Below are 23,521 nucleotides of genomic sequence, written 5' to 3'. Positions count from 1 at the left end.
TAGATCTGTTTCTTGGTCACTCGTACAAAAAAAAATGGTGCTACCTACCTTAAGGTTTTTGCAGGCAACAGGCAGCTACAGACCTATGCTCTGGAGGCATGATTTAAAAAAATGCCCCAGAGTGTATTTTTATTTTTTATTACCGACAGTAATACAAAGTGACATCCAACCAGGTCTATGAGAAATTTTCCTTTAAGCCTTATTTCTAGCTTTGAGTGAATGCATATTGACACGTAATAAGGTATGCCGTACCAGGAATGCTACAGTTTTTGAACTAGGCTTGAATATTATTATTATTTTTTTATAAATAATTGCTTGTTCTCAATAACCAATGTATTCATGCTTGCTGGTACATTTTTTTTAAATTTTATATATAAGCATGCATGTAACAGTTAAGAGGTAAACATGCGTTCTCTGCCATTCTCCAATTGGTAAGTGCTTTATTCTAAAAGTAAAAACGACGTACATTTGCCTTCATTGGAGAGGAGACTATTTTGTGACCGATTGGGCTGGATGCAAGTAATGGGGCTATGCACCATGCCAGGCAACGGGGCGACAATAACATGGTATTATGAAGCCGTAGGGTTAGCAACTAATCTTTTCCGAGATGAAGTAATCGGAAAATGTTTTAGGTTTTCAAAAGGATGGAGGCGTTGAAGTCTGCCTTCGATTTTGAACAACTCCTGGTTTGCGGCTTTGACTATGATTGGGCGTGTTCCTGCAATATCCGTTCACGTCATTCCAGGAAAAAGCTGAGATACGGATGCCGATGGGCGCTGAATGTTATGTCAACAACGTGCAGAATTGCTGCAACTGATTCATTCTACATGTTCCGTACAAACCAGGACCGATGTCGACCACTCGATGTATTACTTCAATTTCTGTAACATTAATGTTGCTCCACGTCTGTGCACGAATAATTGACGGGCCTTATTCACCCTCAAGGGCTAGCTAACTAGCTAGCCAGCTAATGCAGAGCCACGTTTGTGTATGATCGTAAGTATATCTTGCCTTTCTTCAAAGTTAATAGACTTTAGCAACTTGAACGTAAAGTCCAAAATTAGTCATGCCCGTACTGAAAACGGTGCCGTGAAATCCAAGTGTCAGTACGGACTTGTCGGGTTAAAAGATTTGTATCTGCAGGCCAAAGGGCCGATGCCCTGGCCATTCAGTACGAAGTTCGCTAACATGAGACGTCTGTAAGCGCTCCCAACAAGTTTGTTGATTTCGAGTAGCTTGTGCGCGCCGGTTGGAGACAATAAACGTTTATTTGTGTAAGGGAAATTAAGATATCATTCATGGTACATGGTACACTTGCAATTAGTGTTAGGGTGTTTAGGGTTAGGAGAGTTTGCACGGAAATGTCACGTTAGCTCAAACAACAGTTTGTTGGCATATAACGTTACTGGCATTAGCATTACAAACTGTTAAAGGTTTACTTGTCCGTCCTACTACTCCGTCCTGTATGCTTTTCGTTCATTGCCCACTGCGCAGTGTTGTCAGGTTTTGGAAGAGAATAAGCAAGCAGGTCTATGTAAACAAGTCCAAAAGAAGCTAAACAAGCCCCCGAAAAGCTTGATGTGACTGTTTGCTACCGTTTCTCTGTTGTCTCATTTTCTTTGAGACGGTGAAAAATGACCATAAGCCTCACAGATGGGAGGCCAGGGCACTGTGTATTTCAAATAAAAAAAATGCTTACTGCGTTTAAATTGTCCGCGCAATAAATACATTTTGATTTGTTTAACGGTGTAAATGGAATAGGTTGTGGATAGACAGACTAGGAACAGGATAAACTGCAGTCACAGGCAGCGGAGAGAAACAGGAGATGGGAGCAAACCCAAATAAGCAACTTGAGAAACAAGCTCTAAAAAACGCAACCCGCGACTACCCAAATGTGTAAGAGGACTACGGAAAAGCAAGCAGGAATTGGAAAGTCTAAGCGAACTTGGCAGCTGTAACTAGTGGTCTTGTGAGAATGGTTAATAAAATAAAATAAAAATGCTAAGATGGCAGCTGACCTCAGACGGATAAGTAGGCGCCTGCATATTCTAATAGCGCACCCATCCTTTTAAAAGTGAACCTAACCTAACATCACAAAATGTGATATTTAGTTCCTTACTCTGGTGCCATTCATTTCTCTTTATATATGAATTCAAATTCATGGTTAAGTTTACAGCACGATATTAAATCCATGTTTTCCGTGTGTTCAGGCGTTGCTTATGATTTTGACGCATGCCATGTGATCGGCGAGTGTGTCGAATAAAGCCCACATTTTTCTACTAAGTGGCAAGTAAGTACTTCTACAGTAACGTTTTTTAACTTTGCCCTTTGTCCTCATGTTGCCTTTTGACTGATTGCATATTTCCCTTAGACAGAGACAATGCCACTTGAAGTGGGACCGTCACCCTCTGGTAAAGGTACGAGTGCTTATTATACGTTTAGGAATACTTAAGTATACTATTTTCATTTATTGATCGATTCAGTCATTAATTCATTCTGCCTTAGGTCATTCTTTTCTTTATTGCACTTAGCACTTTATTGTGAAGCACTTTGGTGCGGCTCATCCTTTTGTAAATGCGCTATAGAAATGACATTTGACTTGACTTTGACTTGACTGAACTTCAACCACCATTAACAACTTTCCTTAAATTGTATTTGTTTTTAGACAATGGACAGAAGGACCCACCACGCAAGCCGGAGAAGGCCAGCCGGTAGGCAGATGCATATAGTACACATAGTATTGTAGTCTAAAAATATGTGTAAAAGTGCACTTTGTGCAAGTGATATATTTACAGTTTGGTTTCCAGGTCGACCATTGTCATTTAGGAGGAAGAAGTCAATAGATTGTTTGGGACATAATCCTAAAGTTAAAGCTCTACTGTGACTGTTATATAGTCCTGTTATTACTGTAGTAGTGTATTTTGCAGCAGGTGTCAGGTTCCTTAGACAAAAGTCAACTTATCAACCCACACTTTCCCCCTCACTCTAGGGCAAGTGGAGAGCCCACCCCTGGCCCATCCAGTGCCCCCCAGAGACAGGGCTACTGCAGCTGCTGTCAAGTGTTCTACAGCAGTGTGGAGCAGGTGAGTGACAGTTTAGTGCATGACTGTGCTTAAGTGCTTGTGTGATCATGAATTTACTAATTTAGCATGTCGTTTTAGTTCTTGTTGTGTTAAGGTGTTTGGAGATATGTACATAGGTTATTGCTGTTGAGGCTGCTAATATCTGTAACATAGTACCTCAGAATTGCCATAAGAAATATTCCCGCAGTGTTGGAAAATAGTCTGTCCCTTCCCCACTTCTTTCACCCAGTCTGTCTAATTGCAATTGCTGGCAAACGAAGGCAGCTGGCGACCTCAGCCATATGTCAGCATCTTGCTTGCTTTTAAACTCAGTGATGAAAATAGCCAACTGGCCTGAAAGGTTTGTTGGGAAAAGAAGAGAAAGTGAAAGATTCTGAAATCTGGAGTTTCATCGATCATTAAACAGGAACACTACCCTTTTGCATTTTTATCATTATTTGATCGCCTTGACTATTATAATAGCCTTTCCCCATAATATGTTCTGCATTTCTTTTTTAGTATATCATAGATAGCTTTGAACAATCAGCTACTTAATGCTGGCAACATTCCAGTCAGCAATAAAAAAAAACAGCTGGCTAAGGACTTCTTTTTAAGTCCTCCTGATGTCTTCCTGATCATCATCTGTGCAGGCCCATCAGGTAGTTGTTAGGCATCATCACTGTTGGATAATTCCCTCAGTATACGTGTAGGGATAAGTATAAACCAAGCAGTCAGTAAAGTCTTGGTGCTGAATGCTCCCACAGTACGTTGTGTGTCAAATATTCAGCACAGGTTTACAGAAAGTGAAATTTATTATTTGAGTATTTGTCATTCAGTCTGCTTGACCAAATAGCACATAAGATCTGTATTAACTCTTTGTGAATGGCGCAAAGTTTTGTGAATATATTGTGATTGGCATTTAAAATTGTGAATTAAAATTATGAATATGTTGTGGCGTAACTGTTTGTCTCCTTGTTGTCCACAGCACCTGATGAGTCCGAAGCACAAGGAGGTAGTGCGGACTGCTCGGAGTGCTGTCGCCACAGGCAGCCTGATGGACAGGTTCCTGCAGGATGTCATGAGGCACCATCCCCATCGCTACATTGACACACGGTACCGTTTACCACTGTATCCATGGTCTTTCAGGAAGAACACTTGCTTTTTCATCGCCTTCTGACAAATAGTTTGTCTAGTGTTTGGGTCCTGGGCTCTTGATAAACCAACATTTGGTCTACATGTTGACTCTCTGTTCAGTTAGGGACAATAAAACCAAAGAGTTGGCTGATTCTAAAAGCTAAATATATATTATTATACATCGATAATAAGACTTGCATGGTACTTGCCCAATGCGGCATGGATGCTGAAGATGTGAATTCCTTGATGAAATGTGGTAGGGAACAGTCCATCTGTATGTTGTTTATTCTGTTCTCTCTTTGCAGGCCGACCCATGCAGATCTGCCATGTCTGACCACCTTACCAGCCCCACGGGAGGAGCTTTCAGAGGTTTACTGTGGATCTAAGGATGACGGAGCGTCAGTTGGGACGCGAGAGGAGATGCCCAGCTCAGATGACGAATCCTGTCCTCCTGCACCCACGCAGAAGGCTTCGTTGGCTTCAAAGAAGGATGCGCCAGCGGCCACCATCACGTCCGTGAAGGCTGCGGATATTCCCACAACAAGTACGCACGGTTGCTTGGACAGCTTTAAGACTCATCTGAACCCACCGCTGTCCAGAAAGGACTCGCCCACACAAGGGTTTTTGCACAGGACTAGTAGCACTTCATTACAAACCCTCTCACAGTCAAAGTCCTACTCCAAGCACACCACAAAAGTACCTACAAAGTTAGCTAGCGCACAACCCCAATCACCCGCAGACCCTTTGCATTCAAAAGACCCATCGCCTGAACAGCCCAGTACATCTCAGCCTCAGCACCGAAAAGCTAACAAGAAGACCAACCGACGTGGGGAAGGGGATGACTCAGCCTCTGGCTCTCTAGTTGGAGCGCAATCTTCCAGGGTCCCCACGTCAAAAGCCCCCGCTCTCAGCAGACCAGCATTTGAGAGTACTGTCCTCTGGGCCCCAGCGATACCCCCTTGGAAAGCTGCCCATCAAGAGCGCACCTTCTCGGATGTCTCGGACCAGATAAACCAAGTGATCAACGACGTTATCGACCTCCATTGTTACGGGCGAGTCCCCAAGCAGAAGAAACCGGACATCGCCGACGATGACGACGACGGCGAGGGAAGCTTCCGTCTGAGCCTGCACTCCATGAGCAACTCGGCAGGAAGCAGGGGGTGGGACGACACGCTGCAGGCTGCCCTGGGCACCACAAAGGTGGACGAGAAGAACCTCACAGGCCTCATGGAGACCCACATCAGTCTGGAGGACCAGAAGTACAAGAGCCAGCTGGACTCTGCCCTGAAGCCGGCACAGGACACGGAGGAGGAGATTGGGGAGACCGAGGCAACAACGGTTAGCAGAGCAGACGTGGGTGCAGACGAGGTGCTGCCGGACCTCCCTCATATCCCGCCGTCGTTTGTTGGGAAGACTTGGGCCCAGGTGATGCAGGAGGATGACCTGAAGATCGACTCGCTGGTGAAGGAGTTCCGTGAGGGATCCTTCCGCTGCTACTTTGACACGGAGTCTCTGGCTCGCTACGGGAAACACCGGCGGAGAAAGACACGCAGGAAGACACGCGACCCTCAGCCCCAGGAGAATGTCGATACCACCGCCACAGTGGACTGCACTGATGTCCTCCCTCTCATGGAGCATACTGAGGAGGATGTTGTCATCGAGGAGCAGCAGCAGCCATTGCCAGTAAAGGAGCAGACAGCGCAGCCTCAAAAGCGCTTCTATCGCCTCGCGTCTCGCTGTCAGGTGGTCAAGGTCAGTCACGGGACTCAGACGACCGGCGTGAGCTGGCCCATGGTCCGTCGCAAAACAGTCGAAGAGATAAGAGCGTCGCTGGACGATGCCGAGCCTCCGCAGGAGTTGGGGCAAGTGACCGATTCTGCCAATGAAACGCCCAAAATGAAGACCAGGCTCTGTGCTCTAAGCCTGCCGGCCTCCTACAGTAAGGTGATGAGCCCGCTTCAGCCCAAAACGGTCGTTTACGTGCTCTCATCACCGGCGGACACTGCGCCGAGCCTCAGCAAGCAGCCGGGCAAGCGCAGGCCAGGCGGAGGAAGGAAGAAGAAGACGTGCGACCTGGACAGCGCCTACAAGTACAAATACAAACGGACTCCGCTGAAATACTACGACCCACTCACCAACCGGATTTTAAAGTCCCCACCGAAAGGCGTGCCCAGCACGCCCAACCCCAAATATTATCCACATGTGCGGCAGCTCTTCCGCAGCCTTAGTCCAGACAACAACAAAGAGCGCTACGCGTTCGAGTTGGGGAGCGAGTCCTGGGGGTCTCCGCGGGGCTGGGCCAGCAGCAGCGTGGCCGACCTCTGCGCGTCCAGCGCTGGTTCCTGCCTGGACAGCGCGGGGCCCTCGGAGCCCGGCTCCTCTCTGTCCAGCAGCCGCCGGGCCCTCTTCAGCCGCTCCTCCATGAGCAGCGGCAGCCGGTTCCTGCTGGGCACGCTGACCCCAGCGCCGTCGGTCGCCGACAGCGCCCCCATGGTCCCGGCGGGCTCCCAGACGAGCAGCCGTGGAAAGACGTCCTCCGCTGCGGCGGCGGCGGCGGACCAGGCTGGAGGTCCAGGGCAGGGCAGGCGGAAGAGGAGGTGTGGGGATAAGGCGAGATCTTTGACGCCAGCCAAGAATCCGGCCTCCCCTCCGTACAAGAGGAGGAAAAAATCAGCCAAGCCCAGGGCCAAAGGGAAGGGAGGGGGGTCTCTGCAGCGGGCGGTGCATCCCCGTAAGTCGCCGGAGGGCAGGACGTCTCCCAGGGGCAAAGCTGCCACCAGGACTTCTCCGAGAACTACACCAAGAACCCGATCACGTTTGAGGCCCTAAATAGATTCACATTATCCCATAATTTAGGAGTGTGTGTGTGTGTGTGTGTGTCTCAACCCTGGTGAACCACCAGCAAAATGTGTGTGTGTCTACAGCTGATTGAATTCAGCAGATGATCATAATGCCATTGAGAGCTTACAAGAAAATCTCCCCTCTGTGTGGTATGGCAGGGCTGGTGGTGAAGTACATAGTGTTGATGGTCTTCCAAGAGCAACATTCAGAAACCCTGATGTACACATCTAAATAGGTGCAGTCAGTTCTCTTTTATAATGCAGTAACTGTTGCTGAGTTAAGAGGTTGTGTAGCATCACAGAGACATACGTCAACAGTATACCAGACCTCAGCCTTTTTAAAGTTGTCTGTAGACAATGTTCAGAACCAAAATTAAAATAGATTGACTTCAGGTGTGTACCCACATCCTGAAATGACAATGTCAAATCTGTTCTCATGAGACTAGAAGCTGTGTAATACCTTGAGGACCAAGAAACATGTAGGTGATTTACAAATCTTTGAATGGGTTGTAATGTGTACACCAATAGATGTGTCTCACCCTGACCTATCATAGTCGAGTCTCAGCCATTTGTTTATATCTACAATATGAAGAGGTAAACACATTAGAATAATGGAGTGTTGTTTTCATTCTCAGCTTAAACCCTGATGTAATAGTTTTTTTCCCCCAAAATAATTGGCACCCCTAATGACAAGATCAGTGGAATGGTACAGATCACTTTGTGTCCAAGTTTCCTGTTTGTGTTGATTTTATTTTTTTTTTTTCCCCTGAGGGATCCATCATTCCCACTGAAAGTGTATGACAGTCTGATAAGTACATTCATTTAAATTTCTCTGTGTCTATTTATTAATTTGACCTAATTCATTTCATGATGAAATACCAGGAATTGCAAACAATTTAAAATTCAAGGGTGCCAAACATGAAAAGTTGAGACAAATCAATATAGGATTAATGTTGCTGTAGCTCATGTTTTAACATGAGAATCACTTTACAAATTAAAAATTATAATAATTGGTTCACCCCTGCTTTCCTAAATATACTGTAGAATTGTTCTTAATTGAAACTATTGAGTCTGTAAAACCTTTCTCTAATCTCAACATTTTGTTTCGCTGACAAAACCATTCTAGTCATCATGCTCTACCACTTTCTTGAATTATGGCCCTACTTTTTTTCACTTTAACAGGTAAAAACGTGAATGTAGGATGATTTTTTTTTTTTTTCAGAACAGTTTATACCTCAAGTATCAGTGAGATGAGTAGATTGCGGTGACTCTTATATTTGGAGGGAATTTCCTTAAGCACATGGGTTTAAACTTGAATATGTTTTAAAGATTTGGCACGACTAAAATTTGCATCTTGTTTCTGTACTTCATTTGTTATAGATGTTGTGCTGTATCCACACATTGTGCACTGATCTCTTTGTATCTTGTTTTCTGTGCTAACCAATTCTTTAAAGGTGCTATGTGTTGTTGGTTCAGCTTAAAAAAAGAATACTAGTTTAAAAAAGGGCATGGCAGCATGTGAAAAAAAACAACCATTTTGACAGAATATCAAAAATTCCTATTCCATTCGTTTCCCCAGATACACACTAAAGTTGGCATGCAAACCAGCTAGGTTGACCCAGCTGTCTTGCAGCATCACTGTGTGCTGCTGTATTAAATACAATGTGAGTTGATGGAAGAGTGCCTTGTTGCTATGAGACAACTCGGAGCCTACAGAACTCCGCATAGCACTTTTAACCACAGAGGGCCCTAACTGAAAGATGGGCAAAGTGCAGCTGTGGTATCATTTTTCTCAGTTAATGAAATGTTTAGTTTAACCATGTATATGAGCTATGGGAATATGGTTCCCTTCACACAACATATTCAGTCTAACTAAAGCTAATTTAATAACTAGACAAGATTTACTAGTTTACCATCACGAGCAAGACATTGAAGCCCAAACATTGATGAGTCAGCTCAATGCTCCCATGTGCCACACGATAGCTGTATTCCATGCATGAGAACTGTGCTTGATGACATACTCTGCACTTTGCCCACCAAATTAATTAGGGCCCATAGTCTGCTACATGCCGGTGTCCTTTGGGAAAGCTTTGTGGTTGAAATATTCCAACAAAACTTAAGCATAAAACTCAAGCATACTTTGAGAGCATGACCTGTTTTGCCGATATCAGCCTGTTATTTCCAGAATTTGCTGTATTATTTTATTGTCAGTTACAACAGAGATGAACTTGAGATGTGCATGTCCTGGTGGTATTACAGTTGTCCGCACATCATGATATTTTTCCACAATCACGTTGGTGTTGCAATTCCAGAAACATATTGTTTAATTACTGTAACAACTGCAGAGAAGATGTTGATAAATTGCATTCACCATGATAAGCTACATTGTCTTCACATATTATGTTCATAGTCATTCTCAGGAAATTGAATTTTGTTTGTTAAATTAATTGATGTTGATCATCATGGGTGCTGAAAATTCTTGACTTGGCCGGGTATTGTGAACTGGTTCTCTGGTGAGGGTGTTTTGTCTGTGTGCTCTGAAAACAATGTCAGTTTAAAAAAAGTAAATATGGGGACACTAGCTTTTATTTTGCTACTGCGCTGATTTAAGAAAAGATGTTATTCATTCCTTTGGAAGGACAGATTCATCAGACACATCATTCACCCTCCTTTCCTCCACATTCTTCCTGAAGTGGGACTGCTTACATAGGTTATTACATGTGGTGAAGGAAACAGATGCACCATATTTCACCTCTTAATGATACCTACCCAGTAGTTTGATTGATTGTTTTTTCTTTGGAAAAAAATCTGAAGGATTTATCTGATGTGCAATGTTTCATAGCTGTCCACTAGGTTGTATGGGAGCACTATACATGAAAATAACTGTAATGAAATGAATTGTCATTCTTCCATCCATGTCAGCCCAGTTGAAGTCCTATGGGAAAAGATGGAGGTGGTTGAAAAACTGTATTTTACACTGCCACCAAAACATCACCAAAACATAATCAGTGCTGAAAAGTCCATTAAAAAATAAAAAGTCCCATCCCTTTTAAAGAGATCATGATCTTCTGATTGTAAATTCACATGGCAGTTGCTCTAGTGGTTTTGTAGCCCTGAAACACTGAAACAGTTGTATGTTTTGTGTTACTGGAAACATGCTTCCATGTGAAGCAGTGGTGGGACTTTGTCCCACATAGAACACAAATACATATTGTGTTGCAAGTTGCAAGGCTTCCATTTTTCGAACAGCCAGTATAGGAAATAGTTCAGAGAAAATGATATGATATCTGCTGAATTCAGTGAAGTTTTGCACAGTTGGGTTTAAACAACTTAAAAATTAGACAATGTACTGTCTTGTGTATGTGTGCTTTCTTTTCACGTTTTTTAACAAGCTGGATATTTTTTTAAGTTTATAATGGATATTTTTAAATACGACAAGAGCTTGGCTATTTAAATTGATTGTACATTAAAGTTTTTGATGATTACAGAAAATTGTGCATGTCTCTTTTGGCAGATAGCCTCAGTTTGATCTTGTCATACATTGAGATAAAAAGTTGATGTTTCTCTGTTAATTATTGTGGAAGTGATTAACATCAAGAATTCATAAGCTAAGTAAGCAATATAACATTCTTGGCTTTGATACAAATCACTGCATAATTAGCCTAGAGAAATTAGGAAGTTTGTCATGTCACATGTAGTCTAAGAAAGAATCGCAATAGCGGCTACTGGTCACTTTATTGTAGGCCTTTTGAGATACAGCATGATCTAGATGTGAGAAGCAGGCCTATACTTAGTTTTCCTTAAGGCATTGCAGCCAACGCTCTAATTATTGTAAAGTAGGCCTATACAGTACAAGTTGCGTCTGGCCGTTAACCTGAGATAGCCACTCTAATAAATCTCGTTGATAAGATAAGAGGGGGTAATCCCCATGACTATCCCAAATATGCAATTCTATGCCATGGTGGTCCCGTTATAGATTTTCAAAACCTTCACTCCACACCCAATTCTCAATGTCTTGAAGCTCGTCAAGTGATTGTTAGTGGTTCTTAGGATTGTCAGATCGCAGAATGATGCATAAGCCTTATCTCTGGTAAGATTTATGGCATGTCCAAAGGCTCTGAGGTGTGAAGGAGACCGTTACGCAGGTACAGGCGTCTGAGACAACATGAGAGAGAGAGAGAGAGAGAGATGCTAATGTAGGAATCTGTGCACTTGCGCAGTCGCAGAGGCTGGACCGATGATGATATGAGCCGCCTGGCCACCGCCTTCCACCCGTACCTCCATCCTCCGCTGTCTAACCGCGTTCTCCACCCCTCCATCGCAAATGCAATAGCCTACGCAGGATTTACTTCTTCCTGTGGGATACGCCAGGAATCCAACAAAACGGGTCATCTTAGTGGTTAAAAATGGACCGTGATGTGCTCCGTACATTGATACGCTAATGTCATTTTACAGCCTTCAAATATGAATCATGTATTTGGTATTCCTTCTGAGTCTGGTCGTCAGCATCCTCATCGCCTTGCAATGTCCATTTGCCTCAACGTCAACGGGTATGTAAACCTGTTAGCTCTTCTCTGTTGTTTTGCTGAACCTGTGCTGTCAGCGCTCAATCAACTGACAGATGGTAGCCTACTGATTATGATTGTGGCAAGCGATATGTGCATAGCGCTGTTTTCCTTTTGAACTTACCAAGCGCGGCAGGAGACCCTGTTTGTCCTCGCTTGATAAAGCCTAGTCAGAGATGCATACGCTGGAGTGCCTGTCAGCCAAGACCTCATACAGGGCCTACCGATGGCGTTGAAATATATTCATTTTTGTTCAATTAACCAACCGATGTATCTACGGACCATAGGGAGATGAAGGGGAAAGTTAAAGGTTCTCAATCTTGGGGGCCGTGACCATCCGGGTCTGTTGGCTAGATGAGCGAGGAGACATCGGAATCTTCAATTGAATTAAGTGGAAAGATACGGAAAATGGAGTTTGATAGGCCATTCGCATGCTACATGATATAATTACGCAAGAGCTGATGTATTTCGTATGGATAGGCCAAAAATAAGAACCTATCAGATTCCCTACTCCGAGTAAATAAGTTTACGAGCACTTACCTAATGCAATTTGTTAAGTCTATGGTCGTCTGTTTTCCTCCATCAGCATGCATTTGCTTTGCCTAGACCTCAAACAAACCAGATTGTTTGTGTTGCTTAAAAGGTTGACTACATTTAGGGTTCTGATCTGCGTTTGTTTTGGTTTTTAGTTCATTTCACATACATCGGTAGGTTTTTGTTCTTTGCATCAAAGGGAAGAGAGCATTTTCCATTCACTCTCTGCAGTGAGGGAGGGCTGCAGCTTCTTGCACTAGTTCATATATAATTGACGGGATTCCTTTTAAAACTGAAGACCTTGTCAGTAACGAGGTGCTGGTGTTTCTAACCCAGTTTCCCCTGCCGCTGAATATGTGGACATCGGGAACACGGCGTCAGACAAACCCGGGCGAGAGTCGACAGCTTCAGCACTGGACAGCGCCAACTCTACACGCGAGGGGCCTGCTCAGGGGGTCACGATTACCTATCCTGCGAGGCTTATCTACTACTTAAACAAGGAGTCGGAGAGTACCAACCATGACCTGGATACCCGTGCGCGGAACCAGATCGCACTGGACCAGGTGAGCCTGAAAAGTGTTCAGTGTGTTGGGACGTGGTTATGTTTGCTTTTGAGAGCAGATGTGTGCGTTTGTACATTCAGTGAGGTTTCCATGAGCTGACGCTGGTAAGGCAGGTTTTTACTGGGAGAAGAAGCCTAAAAACTGCATTCCCCCACCCTTCCCACACAAACACCACCGCCACACACACACACACACACAGATACACACACACATCACTGTGGGAAGTGGTGCATTGTGCTGCTCATACCCTCTGTGCTAAAGTGAACACTGCGCCCCTCCAACATACACACACACACACACCCTTTTTAGCAAAAGTTGCAGTTTCCTGACTGGACATGCAAGCATGGAAACACACACACACTTTGCCGTTTTCTGCAAAACATGCAGTTTTGATCTCCCATAGCCCTCTGCTTTCTTGCATGCCCCTCTTCCAAAATGTCAGGTGATGCATGAGGGAGCTAGAGAACAGCCAGTTTCTTGCTATCAGTGCAGTCCGACTGCACCGAGCAGAAGGATTACGCAGCTGTTTGCAAGATGGCATAAATCAAAATGCAATAAAGACCAATCTCAACGTCCCAGACTTGGTCCTCCACCGTCATTAGGTCTGGTCTCCAGGTTTGCATCTGATTTGCAATGGATTTTAGTGGAGTGGAGACTAATCATAGCAGACCAATGGCAGACCAATGGTGCTATAGAGTCTCACACTCCATAGCCGTCAGAAAGGAAGTGTGTGGGTGTGTGCTAGCACCCTACCCCCTTTTTTTTTCAGATGTTCACATTTGTGGAAAGCGCCTCTGACGCTCACAGCTGAGATGGTGGCTTTGATCTCTGCTTGGAACCCTGTGGGAAGTGTTATGTCCAGAGCAACGCTGAATCCATGTCTGTTTTAGTGCACCCCAACCACAGATGAAAGCGGTGTGTGAAGAGAGCCGAATCCTTCATTTCACCTTTACCAAAATGCACATAGCCTGTTTATCTATTCTAAGGGCAGAGCTTGGGGGCCAACCTCAAAGCTTAAGGGTCTAAGTTCTCTAGGAGCACGGGAGCTGAGTAGATATGTGCTCACTTTGATTCAGAGTGCCTTCAAAATGAGTCCGTGTACTGTAACGCAATGCAGTGCTTATTGTGGGGTTGTTGGGTTTTTACTGTGTAGGAAGCATGGAGGATTTCAGTCCCTGGCTTTCTCTCGTGTTGAGTGTTCCTGCTGAGTGTGTGATTCAAAACAAAACAAAAAAAAAACTGGAATACAAGATTTATTATTGGTGCCTGTATTTGCATGTTGAGTCAGGCGTGATTGTCAGCCATGTTTATGTTTTTATCTCCATCAGGATATCCACCTGGCTCAGGCAAGCTTTCAGCTTGAGGCCTTTGGGTCCACCTTTATTCTGGACCTTTCTTTAAATAAGTAAGTAGTAATGCGTGTGTGTAATTGTGTGTGTGTGTGTACTTGTGGTTTATTTTGAACAATGGTTTATTATCATATCATAATGAGGAGAGATGGGAGTTGGTGGCTTGGGTTTGAGAACTAATAGATCATTTTAGACTGTAGATCTGCTGCATTCTTTGGGGCAAAAATGACAAATAGCTTGCATTAATGCTGATGTCTTTGTTTTGTAGTGATTTGCTGTCCTCAGATTATGTAGAGATCCACTTTGAGGATGGGAAACCGGTGCTTTCTAAGGTACGCTGGGTGAAATACAGATACTTTAAGTCCAGTAAAAGTTTTAAATGCAGCTATCTCCCCTGTGAAAAGACCATTTATTATCCAGGTTGTGTGTCGACGTGTATTACATGCAGTTTTTTAATAGAATATCTGAACAGCATACAACAGGTAAATATACCCATTTAATGCCACAAAGAAACTAGAAAACAAAGATATATACCTGTTTTACAGTATATTAATCATGTGAACCATAAACTATATTTTACTTAAATAGAATCATATTTATACCTATTCACTTCTACATGATACAGCATCAGATGGACAAAATCTGTTTTTGTGTGTGTGTGTGTGTGTGTGTGTGTGTGTGTGTGTGTGTGTGTGTGTGTGTGTGTGTGTGTGTGTGTGTGCGCGTGTGCGTGCGTGTGTGTGCGCGTGTGTGTGTGTGCCTGCAGGGAGGGGAGCACTGCTACTACCATGGCCAAGTGCGAGGAAAGGAGTCGTCGCGTGTGGCCGTGTCCACCTGTAACGGACTGCAGTAAGAGACCTCACTCAGTGTTGCCTCTTAAGCCTGACAGAGAAAGAAAAATAGCGAGCAAGTGCAAGTTGTGCATTTTTAAACTGGTGTATCTCTCCCCATATACTGTTAAGATATGAAGAGTCTGGATGAATGCAGTTGGTGAATGATTAATGCAGTCACTTTTTCTCCTGCTTATCATGCCTCCTAATGTTCTATTTATGTGTTCTTTTTTTCTCTCACTATTTCTTTCAATCTCTCTCTCTCTCTAACTCTCTCCTTCCCACTCACTGCTTCAACCTTTCTCTCTCTCTCCTCCTCTCTTTGAAACAGTGGTATGTTTGATGATGGGGACTTTGTGTACCTCATCGAGCCGCTGAAGCAGACGCACTTCTCGGTAATGGACTTGACTCACCGCCATCCGTACTCTTTCCAAGCGAAAAAAACAACAAATTCTCTGCATGCCTTCATGAATTCTGTTATAAAGTAAATTAATGCATTTCTCAGTGTTCACCCGTGTCCTGTTTCTACCTGTGACCCCCCTCAGGACATGGAGGCCAGACCACATACTTTACGCAGAGCCACCTCGCTGCTCTCTCTGGGTGACGCAGTTGACCTGGGTAAACACTAATTATTCCTTTAAAAGAAAAACAGTGTGACCTGGAACTTTTTTTATGGGAGTGTGAACACTGCAGATAATAGATTACATCAGCTGCAATATGTTTGGTCCCAGTAGTCTCAGTAAGTCTTTGATACATATTATTGTCTATTTTATTTATTTTCAACAAGTTTTCTGTTGGCATTTGAATGATGGCATGCCAACCCCCGACCCCTTTTCGGCCTGTGTAAACATGTGTGCTTCTTGAGATTGTTGAGTAAAACCCTCACGCCACCCCTGTGTGTAGGTCTGGGGAAACAGAGGGAGGACGAGGCTGAGGAGGATGGGCCAGAGAAGGAGGTCTTATCAGACATGCCCTGGCTAAGACGCCGGAGGAAACGAGCCGTGAGTATCTGACCTTTCACTTGTGACCTATGATCCCCATGATGAGCTGTCAACCCCCTCTAAACCTGTATATGATCTATGAGAGTCTACTTTTTTTTGGTTGCCCCTAATACAGATCAACATCAAATGTATACATTCATAAAGATGGAAGTTCAACAGTCAGCCAGTTTTGTCAGATTCCCTTTTTTAAACATTTTTGATGTTTTGATGTGATTTGAAGTTTGTAGACCCTGTTGTTGCATAGCAGGAAGAAAGATTCACTGCTGGGATAATTTGCTGATCATTTGTCTTTGTTTATGCTCTCTGCCTTAAAAACAGATGCCACGTAATGTGTTCGAGGAGATGAAGTATCTGGAGATCATGATTGTCAGCGACCACAACACGGTGAATGCACCTTTTCCGATTTCAATTACGCCCGAGACTAATCAATAAGCTTTTCAGCACTGATTGGGCTGTCCTTGCAAATCAATAGTGTCCATTACAGCTATCACTTTCACTTCCTGTAGTACCTCAAAGACACCACTAGGTGGTACTATTTTTTGTCTTCTTTGACATTAGTGTCACACAGTGAAGTGCTTTGTCTGACCATGCACTGTTAAAAAGTTTGATTTATAGTCATAAAAAATACTGCATCAGATGACCATTATTCTCTGTCACCTTGTTTTTGTCTCTTGTTCAGAGAGTCAGCAGGTCTTTTTAGTGTCTGATCAGCTCAATATCTTCTTACAGTTCAAGAGACACAAAACCAAAAAGCATACCAGGAATTTCGCAAAGTCAGTGGTCAACTTTGTTGATGCGGTAAGATACTGCAGGAGTGTATTTTTAGAGTCTGTTTGAGTGTGTGTTTGAGAGAGAGAAAGAAAGAGAGAGACAGATAGAGAGAGAGAAAGAGGGAGAGAGAGAGAGAAAAAGAGAGAGTGTGTGTGTGTGTGTGTGTGTGTGTGTGTGTGTGTGTGTGTGTGTGTGTGTGTGTGTGTGTGTGTGTGTACTGCAATATCTTAACATCTCTCAAGCTCTGAACATTTGTCCTGGAACCGTAGGTCTTCAAGGAACAGCTGAATACGCGCGTGGTGCTGGTCGGTATGGAGGTTTGGACCGACCGAGACCGCATCCCCCCGAGTGTTCGTCCACTGGATATGCTCAAGGACTTCTCCAAGTACCGGCAGAGCAGCATCAACCTCAATGCCGATTCTGTGCACCTCTTCACGTAAGAGTACACCACCCACCAGGACTCCCTCTCAACTGTTTCTATTCTGTTTTAATTAGCCAATCTGCATTTTCAGAGAGTATTCATATTCTATGTCAGATTTAGTTTTTCCTCTAGCAGGATATTCAAAGGCTTAACCAAAGCAAATCTTGAAAAAGACTGAAATCTTGAAAAAGGCATTTGTCCCAACTCTATTCAAAGTTACAAACATAACAAACTGTTTCAAGGTCAACTTCGCCAACTCAGTTGAATAACTCTTCTTTTTGCCATAATGTGAAATTATTCCCTAATGAGAGGGTAAGGCATTACACTTCTTTCCACAAGTTGATTATGATAGAATCATTGATTGATAGATGTATTGATTGATCAAAAGGATAAACACAATAAAGCCACAGGGCTTATTTCCATTGTGGTCCTTAAAATGTGTGTGCTTGGTAGTATGAGTCAACCATTGTTTGCAGGTGTAGACATATGTCTTAAAGCGATACTCCACCATTTGGAGAAATACACTCATTTTCCACCTCCCCTCGAGTTAAACAATTGAGTTTTACCTTTCCCCATTTAATCCAGCCCTTCTCTGAGTCTGACAGTAGCACTTTTAGCTCCAGCTCATTGAATCAGATTAGACCGTTAGCATCTCTCCAATAAGCTAACAGTCTAATCTGATTCAATGAGCTGGAGCTAAAAGTGTTACTGTCAGACTCAGAGAAGGGCTGGATGAACTGGGGAAAGGTAAAACTCAAGTTTAACTCAAGGGGAGGTGGAAAATTAGTGTCTTTCCCCAAATGGTGGAATATCCCTTTAAGGTGAATGTAAATATGTGATTATGAGGGTATGGGAACTCCTTGCATTTCTGTTGGAATCATACCTGGAGACAATGTGCAAGAGACTTTTAGCAGAGATCTAACCAATTGGATATTAAGGAGCAACAATGGTTGTGTAACAGCAAATGATGTAACATTCACTGAACTGAAGCAAAGGAAATTACATTCTATGCATGTGATTCTTGTCCTCTCAAACTCCTCTTAAATTGATATTACATTTTGCACAAGCCTTTCTGAAAAGTATTTTTTGTCCACCTAGATTTTATTCAACCTCCACCAAAGGCATAAATAGTGGCTCTGCAGATGCGGACCTTTTCAACTGAATAATTTAACACTGGGCATTAGCAACGCAGCACTCTCTCTCTCTCTCTCCTCTCTCTTTCTTTCTTTCTTTCTTTCTTTCGTTCTCCTCGCAGGAATATGACTTTCCACTACGACCGGAGCAGTGTGGCTTACATTGGTGGGGTGTGCTCGACGGACCGGGGAGTCGGGGTCAACGAGGTGAGAGTGGCTCTGGTCTTGTCCCTTCCTCTGCATCTGAATCTCTCTGAACATTGCTCACAAACATCTCTCAACCTCTAAACCTCAATCTCTAAAAGTCTTCTTACATGTCATCACATTCTCCATTTTGAGCTGTTTCTCCCTTTCTCTCTCTGTCTTTCTCAATCTCTCTCTCTCAATTTAAATTTTTCAATTTCACTGGAGCTTTATTGGCATTACTCATTGAAGCAGTGTTGCCAAAGCAAACATACGGTAAACAAAAACAACACAGATACAATATCTGTTTAAAAAACAAAGAATACAAATAAAAAAGGATAGTTTTTCCTCGCCCCTGTTACCCATGGGCCTTCTTTTCTTTTCTCTGATTGTCTAACACTCTGTAAAGCGCCATGAGACATGTGTAATGTTTTGTCGCTCTATAAATAAAATTAAATTGAAAAATTGAAATTGAAAATTAATAAAGAGAGAATAATAACATGTATAATGGTACAGTATTACTATGTGGTATAGTTATCAATGTGGGTGATCATGGGTATTGATTATTAATCGAAAGTGAAGTATGTCACAATGTGGGTTACTCACTTCCACAATTTATGACATTTTAACAGGTACTGTGCAACTAGTTTTATACAACTTGTGTGCTCTCCCAAGTATGGGAGCTTGTCTTCATTTTCTAATAATTCAAATTGAGGTATAATTTGGCTGAATTGATGGAAATGTTGGTTCCTGACAGTGCTGAATTTACTGCATTCAGTGAGGAAGTGTTTTTCGTCTTCTACAACTCCCATACTGCACTGCAAACACAGCCTTCACTCCCTAGGAAGCCAGGTTTGCCTGTGTCTTCCGATTTCTAAGGCCAGGGAGTGTTCACTTAATCTGTAGGATGTTAGTCATTTTCTTTGTTTGTACTCTGTCATTTCTTTTATGAAGCAAATTCATAATTTGTTTAGATTTTTTGGAAACATTTTAATTTGTTGGATTGTTCAATTTTGTTTAGCCAATATTCATAGTACTCATCTTGTGTAGTTTTCTCCATTAGTTTTAGTTTTGTTTGTGTCATGTTCATTAAATTTATATCATATTTTGCTGTTGGGTATTGAAAGGATCACTATTGAAAGTATTACCTTTTTAAAAAAGAAAAGGATTTATTCTTTGTAGAAGGGCACTATAATGACATGTATTAGTATTGGAAAAAAAATAAATGATTATACAATTTGGATGCTCTTTTCTATATCAGTTAAAAGAGGAAATCGTCCAAGTTCTGCCCTGATGACTATTATTATTATTATTATTATTATTATTATTATTATGTTGTTGTTATTAATGTTATGTATTGTTGTTGTTATTGTTATTATTATTATTATTATTATTATTGTGGTTGTTAGTACATGAAATGTCTTTAACTCTGTTTGTATTTGTCTTTGTCATTGACCTACCCTTCGCTTCTGCCCTCCCATTTCCAGTACGGCACCACGTGGACCATGGCAGCCTCTCTCTCCCAGAGCCTGGCACAGAACCTGGGCATCCAGTGGGACCCCCCGACCAGGAGGAGTACGTAGCCCACCTACGTCAGCCTGTGACAGATGGCCCCAATGCACACACACACACACACACACACACACACACACACACACACACACTTACACACACACAAACACACACACACACACACACACACTGTGCATGCAGTGCTGCCATATAACTGAAGCTGCTTTTGCCATCTGTGTTAACGTGTACCTGTCTCTCACAGAGCAGTGTGGCTGTATGGATTCATGGACTGGGTGCATCATGGAGGATACAGGGTACGGACACACACACGCACGCGACGCGACACACACACGCCAAGACGCCAAGACACGACAAGACGACGCAGACGCACGCACGCACGCACGCACACACACACACACACACACACACACACACACACACACACACACACACACACACTATTTTAAATACACATGCTTATTGCTGTCCTGATTTGCAGGATTCAGGATTAATGTTAAAATCCTGTATCAGGAATCAGGATGTATATTAGCTTTGTTCTGTCAGACAGTACTTTTCCATTAGTATCTGGAAAACTGCATTCAAACTCTCTGTCTCTCTCTCTCTCTCTCTCTCTCTCTCTCTCTCTCTCTCTCTCTCTCTCTCTCTCTCTCTGACACATGTACTCAGGGTGCAGCACCCTCGCAGATTCTCCAAATGCAGCATATCTGATTATAAGACCTTCCTGTTGAAGGGTGGGGCTTCATGTCTGTTTAACAGACCAAATAAGGTGAAACTTCACACCCCACACACACACACACACACACACACACACACACACACACACACACACACATAATTTAACACACACCCAAACAGGAGTGTGCACAAATTTGAGCACATACTAATGCATATGTTCACACACACACACACACACACACACTGCAGTTTTGTTTGTATTCACAGACAGCCAGGCTCACACAACCTTTCACATTCATACACATTCACAGAGTTACACAGCGAATGTGCTGATGTACTACGTTGACCTTTTTTTGCGGAAGCCATAAAAGCCACACGCAGCATGCCCTGACCTTGTCTCTGTTCACAGCTTTTTGAGGCCACAGAGTGTGGCAACGGGTACGTGGAGGTGGGGGAGGAGTGTGACTGCGGAACTGGAATGGTGAGTTACCCTCCAGTGGATGTGCAAGGAGGCAGTGCTCCTGCAATCACTATGCACACTCTTAAAACAAATGTGTTGAAAACAACACAATTTGTGTTCTTTTTAACACATCTCTGTGTCCAGATAGGGGCAATACAGTTTGTGTTGTTTCCTTTTTTTAATTTGTTACACAATATGTGTTGAAAATAACAAAACCTGCGTTGAAAACAGCACAACTTGCGTTGTTTTGCAATCACCACCCAACACAAAACAAACACCCTAGGATTATAGCTGCTTAAAGTCATATAGCTGCAATGCATTATCTTGTTATCATTGCATACCATGGTGGTGCTATGGTAGATGTTGTTTGTCTTTTTCTGTAAATAGTACAGTACGCTGTGTTTGGAAAATAGGCTCCCGCTAGATTTTCATGTAAAAACTGATTTAGCATATTTTGCTAATATAGAGTCTAAGGAACAAGATTTGTAGTCTTCAAATTTTCACAATCCATCTTTAGTGTTTTTATCTGTATGTTTTAAAATAAGCGATTATATCTAGTCCGAAAAGTGATTTTCACTAATTTTCTTCTAATTTTTTTCATTCATTTTCTTCTAATTTTTTGACAATTAATTCCACTTTTTGCAAACAAAACCCGCAGATAATGTAGAAAGGTTGTTGGTTCTAAAACAATATCCATAGTTTTTAAACTTTGAGTGTCTGAAAAGTGTAAAAACACCTCCTCCCTTGTTGCCTATGTCAAAAACGATTTCTTAATCTTTGTTTTTCTTGATGCTTTCCTTGACCTGCCATGTCATTCTATTGTCTACCTTAAGAGAAATTTGTCTTGGAAATAATCTATAATAGTACAGGCAACACAGTACACCACTAGGTGTCATAGGCATGGGTAGTTAAGTAGCAGTAGGCAAAATTAACAAACAAAAGAATATAAGGTACAAACAAACAGACAAACCACGAAGTTTCAAGGTTTAAGCTCGGTGGGCTGGATGAATCTTGACTGGTGGAAACAGGTTTAAGCTCGGAGCGATGCATGGTCTTAAGGGGGCCCTCCTCCCCATATGGTCTGATCTTATAGTGTGTGCCAATTCCATCCAGACACTCCACAATTTCAAACTTGGTGGACACCCATGTATCCTGGATTTTGTGGCGACCGTGAAAATGGTTCTTGCAAAAGAGTGTACATGTACATTACATTTTGCAGACACTTCTTGACCAAAGTCACTTACATACTGTATATCAGCTATCACATTGTCCCCGGAGCAACTTGGGGTTAAGTGCCTTGCTCAAGGGCATAATCCGGGAATTGAACCGACAACTTTCAAACTACTACATGCTAGCCCAGCTCCTTAACCACTACACTACCACCGCCCACTAGAAAAAGACTACAGTGCCAGGTGGTAATATGGGTACGGTGTCAGGACCACCATGCCTACGATATGCCGCAGCCTCTTCTAAGTGTCTCCTAGCACTAGCATAGACAGAAGTCAGGTACTCTTGATGTTAAGAGGTAACTGTGGCTTCTGACCGAACATCAGCTCGTATGGGGAGTGCTGTGTGGACTGGTACACGGTGGTATTATCGGCGAACAGGAGCTGAGGGAGCAACTGGGGCCATTTACGCTTCTTTTCAGGGGGTAAGGTCCTGAGCAAGTCATGAAGTGTCCTGTTGAAATGTTTACATTGACCGTTTGACCCTCTGGATGATAAGTGGTGTTTCTACTCTTTGTTATGCTGTAGATGTTACACAGGTGCTTCAACAGCTCCCCTTCAAAGCTGCACCCCTGATCAGAATGGATTCTCCTTGGCACGCCATACACATAGAAACATCTCTCAGTTAGAATCTTAACTACGGTGGAAGCTGTCTGATCAGGGGTGGGAAAGGCCTGGGTCAACTTTGAGAAAACATTTGTGACTACCAGAACATTATATTGTCCTGTGTTAGCCCAATCCAAGAGAGTAAAGTCAATGGAGATTATCTACAAAGGCTTAGTGGCTAACAGATTTCCCAATAATGTTTTGGCTTGGGTTGTCTTGCTTTAGCAACCACACAGAGCTCACACCTCTGGCATATCAAATCTGTGGTCCTGTCCACCCCCAGATGGCCGTGGTTGTTGTGTAGGCTAGTGAGCATTTCTACTCGCAACACCTTTGGCAGTAAAAGCTGCAGCACTGGATCCCTGGAAGGAGGAGCCTGGATCGCTCGGTACAAGGTCCCATCCACTTCCTGTATCTGGGACCGCTGCTTTATAAACTGCGGACTTCCCTTGGTTCACTCCACTTGTCTTAACGGGTATGTGCTCGTCCCTGTCACCAAAACCACAGGTATCTGGAAATACAGGGATCAGTCCCTTGCAGGACTTTCAGGTCTCTTTTGGTTCAACCAGGGATGGTGTCCACCATAAAAGATTCTGTCATCCAAGAGTCTTGGATAGGTGCACTCGAGGCTTAAT

At 43.1% G+C, this 23,521-nt stretch overlaps 2 protein-coding genes across 4 annotated transcripts in view; both read left to right on the top strand.

Annotated features, from left to right (window-relative positions):
* The first annotated feature begins 700 nt into the window (after positions 1–700).
* Positions 701–10,495, top strand: zdbf2 (zinc finger, DBF-type containing 2). The gene is made up of 7 exons (XM_048268623.1): positions 701–996; positions 2,211–2,290; positions 2,372–2,417; positions 2,666–2,711; positions 2,990–3,083; positions 4,048–4,175; positions 4,502–10,495. Exons 3-7 carry the CDS (start codon positions 2,381–2,383, stop codon positions 7,023–7,025), a joined length of 2,829 nt encoding a protein of 942 aa, XP_048124580.1. The 5' UTR covers positions 701–996; positions 2,211–2,290; positions 2,372–2,380; the 3' UTR covers positions 7,026–10,495.
* A 776-nt stretch (positions 10,496–11,271) lies between these two features.
* The window catches only part of adam23a (ADAM metallopeptidase domain 23a), a 22,919-nt gene continuing 10,669 nt past the window's right edge, over positions 11,272–23,521 (top strand). For all 3 annotated transcript variants that reach the window (XR_007196314.1, XM_048268045.1, XM_048268046.1), the window contains exons 1-16: positions 11,272–11,586; positions 12,472–12,698; positions 14,027–14,103; positions 14,316–14,379; positions 14,814–14,896; positions 15,209–15,272; positions 15,423–15,495; positions 15,781–15,878; positions 16,197–16,262; positions 16,608–16,676; positions 16,919–17,085; positions 18,326–18,410; positions 19,874–19,961; positions 20,161–20,212; positions 20,586–20,685; positions 21,004–21,075. Coding sequence is in view for 2 of the 3 variants with exons in the window: in XM_048268045.1 (XP_048124002.1) it covers positions 11,508–11,586; positions 12,472–12,698; positions 14,027–14,103; positions 14,316–14,379; positions 14,814–14,896; positions 15,209–15,272; positions 15,423–15,495; positions 15,781–15,878; positions 16,197–16,262; positions 16,608–16,676; positions 16,919–17,085; positions 18,326–18,410; positions 19,874–19,961; positions 20,161–20,212; positions 20,586–20,685; positions 21,004–21,075 (1,464 nt within the window). In the remaining variant the exon portion in view is untranslated. The remainder of the gene's footprint in view (positions 11,587–12,471; positions 12,699–14,026; positions 14,104–14,315; positions 14,380–14,813; positions 14,897–15,208; positions 15,273–15,422; positions 15,496–15,780; positions 15,879–16,196; positions 16,263–16,607; positions 16,677–16,918; positions 17,086–18,325; positions 18,411–19,873; positions 19,962–20,160; positions 20,213–20,585; positions 20,686–21,003; positions 21,076–23,521) is intronic.

The sequence above is a fragment of the Alosa alosa genome, chromosome 17 (assembly GCF_017589495.1).
Source record: "Alosa alosa isolate M-15738 ecotype Scorff River chromosome 17, AALO_Geno_1.1, whole genome shotgun sequence".
Classification (NCBI taxonomy): Eukaryota; Metazoa; Chordata; class Actinopteri; order Clupeiformes; family Clupeidae; genus Alosa; species Alosa alosa.
Note: the sequence above shows the minus strand (reverse complement) of the source record. Positions and strands in the feature narration are given on the sequence as shown.

What these genes read in the sequence shown, in the direction of transcription:
- zdbf2 (XM_048268623.1), top strand. Translation starts at nt 2,381, where the DNA reads ATGCCACTTGAAGTGGGACCGTCACCCTCTGGTAAAG. An exon ending in ACCGTCACCCTCTGGTAAAG is followed by an intron (nt 2,418 to 2,665) that starts GTACGAGTGCTT and finishes ATTTGTTTTTAG; the next exon opens with ACAATGGACAGAAGGACCCA. An exon ending in AAGCCGGAGAAGGCCAGCCG is followed by an intron (nt 2,712 to 2,989) that starts GTAGGCAGATGC and finishes CCCTCACTCTAG; the next exon opens with GGCAAGTGGAGAGCCCACCC.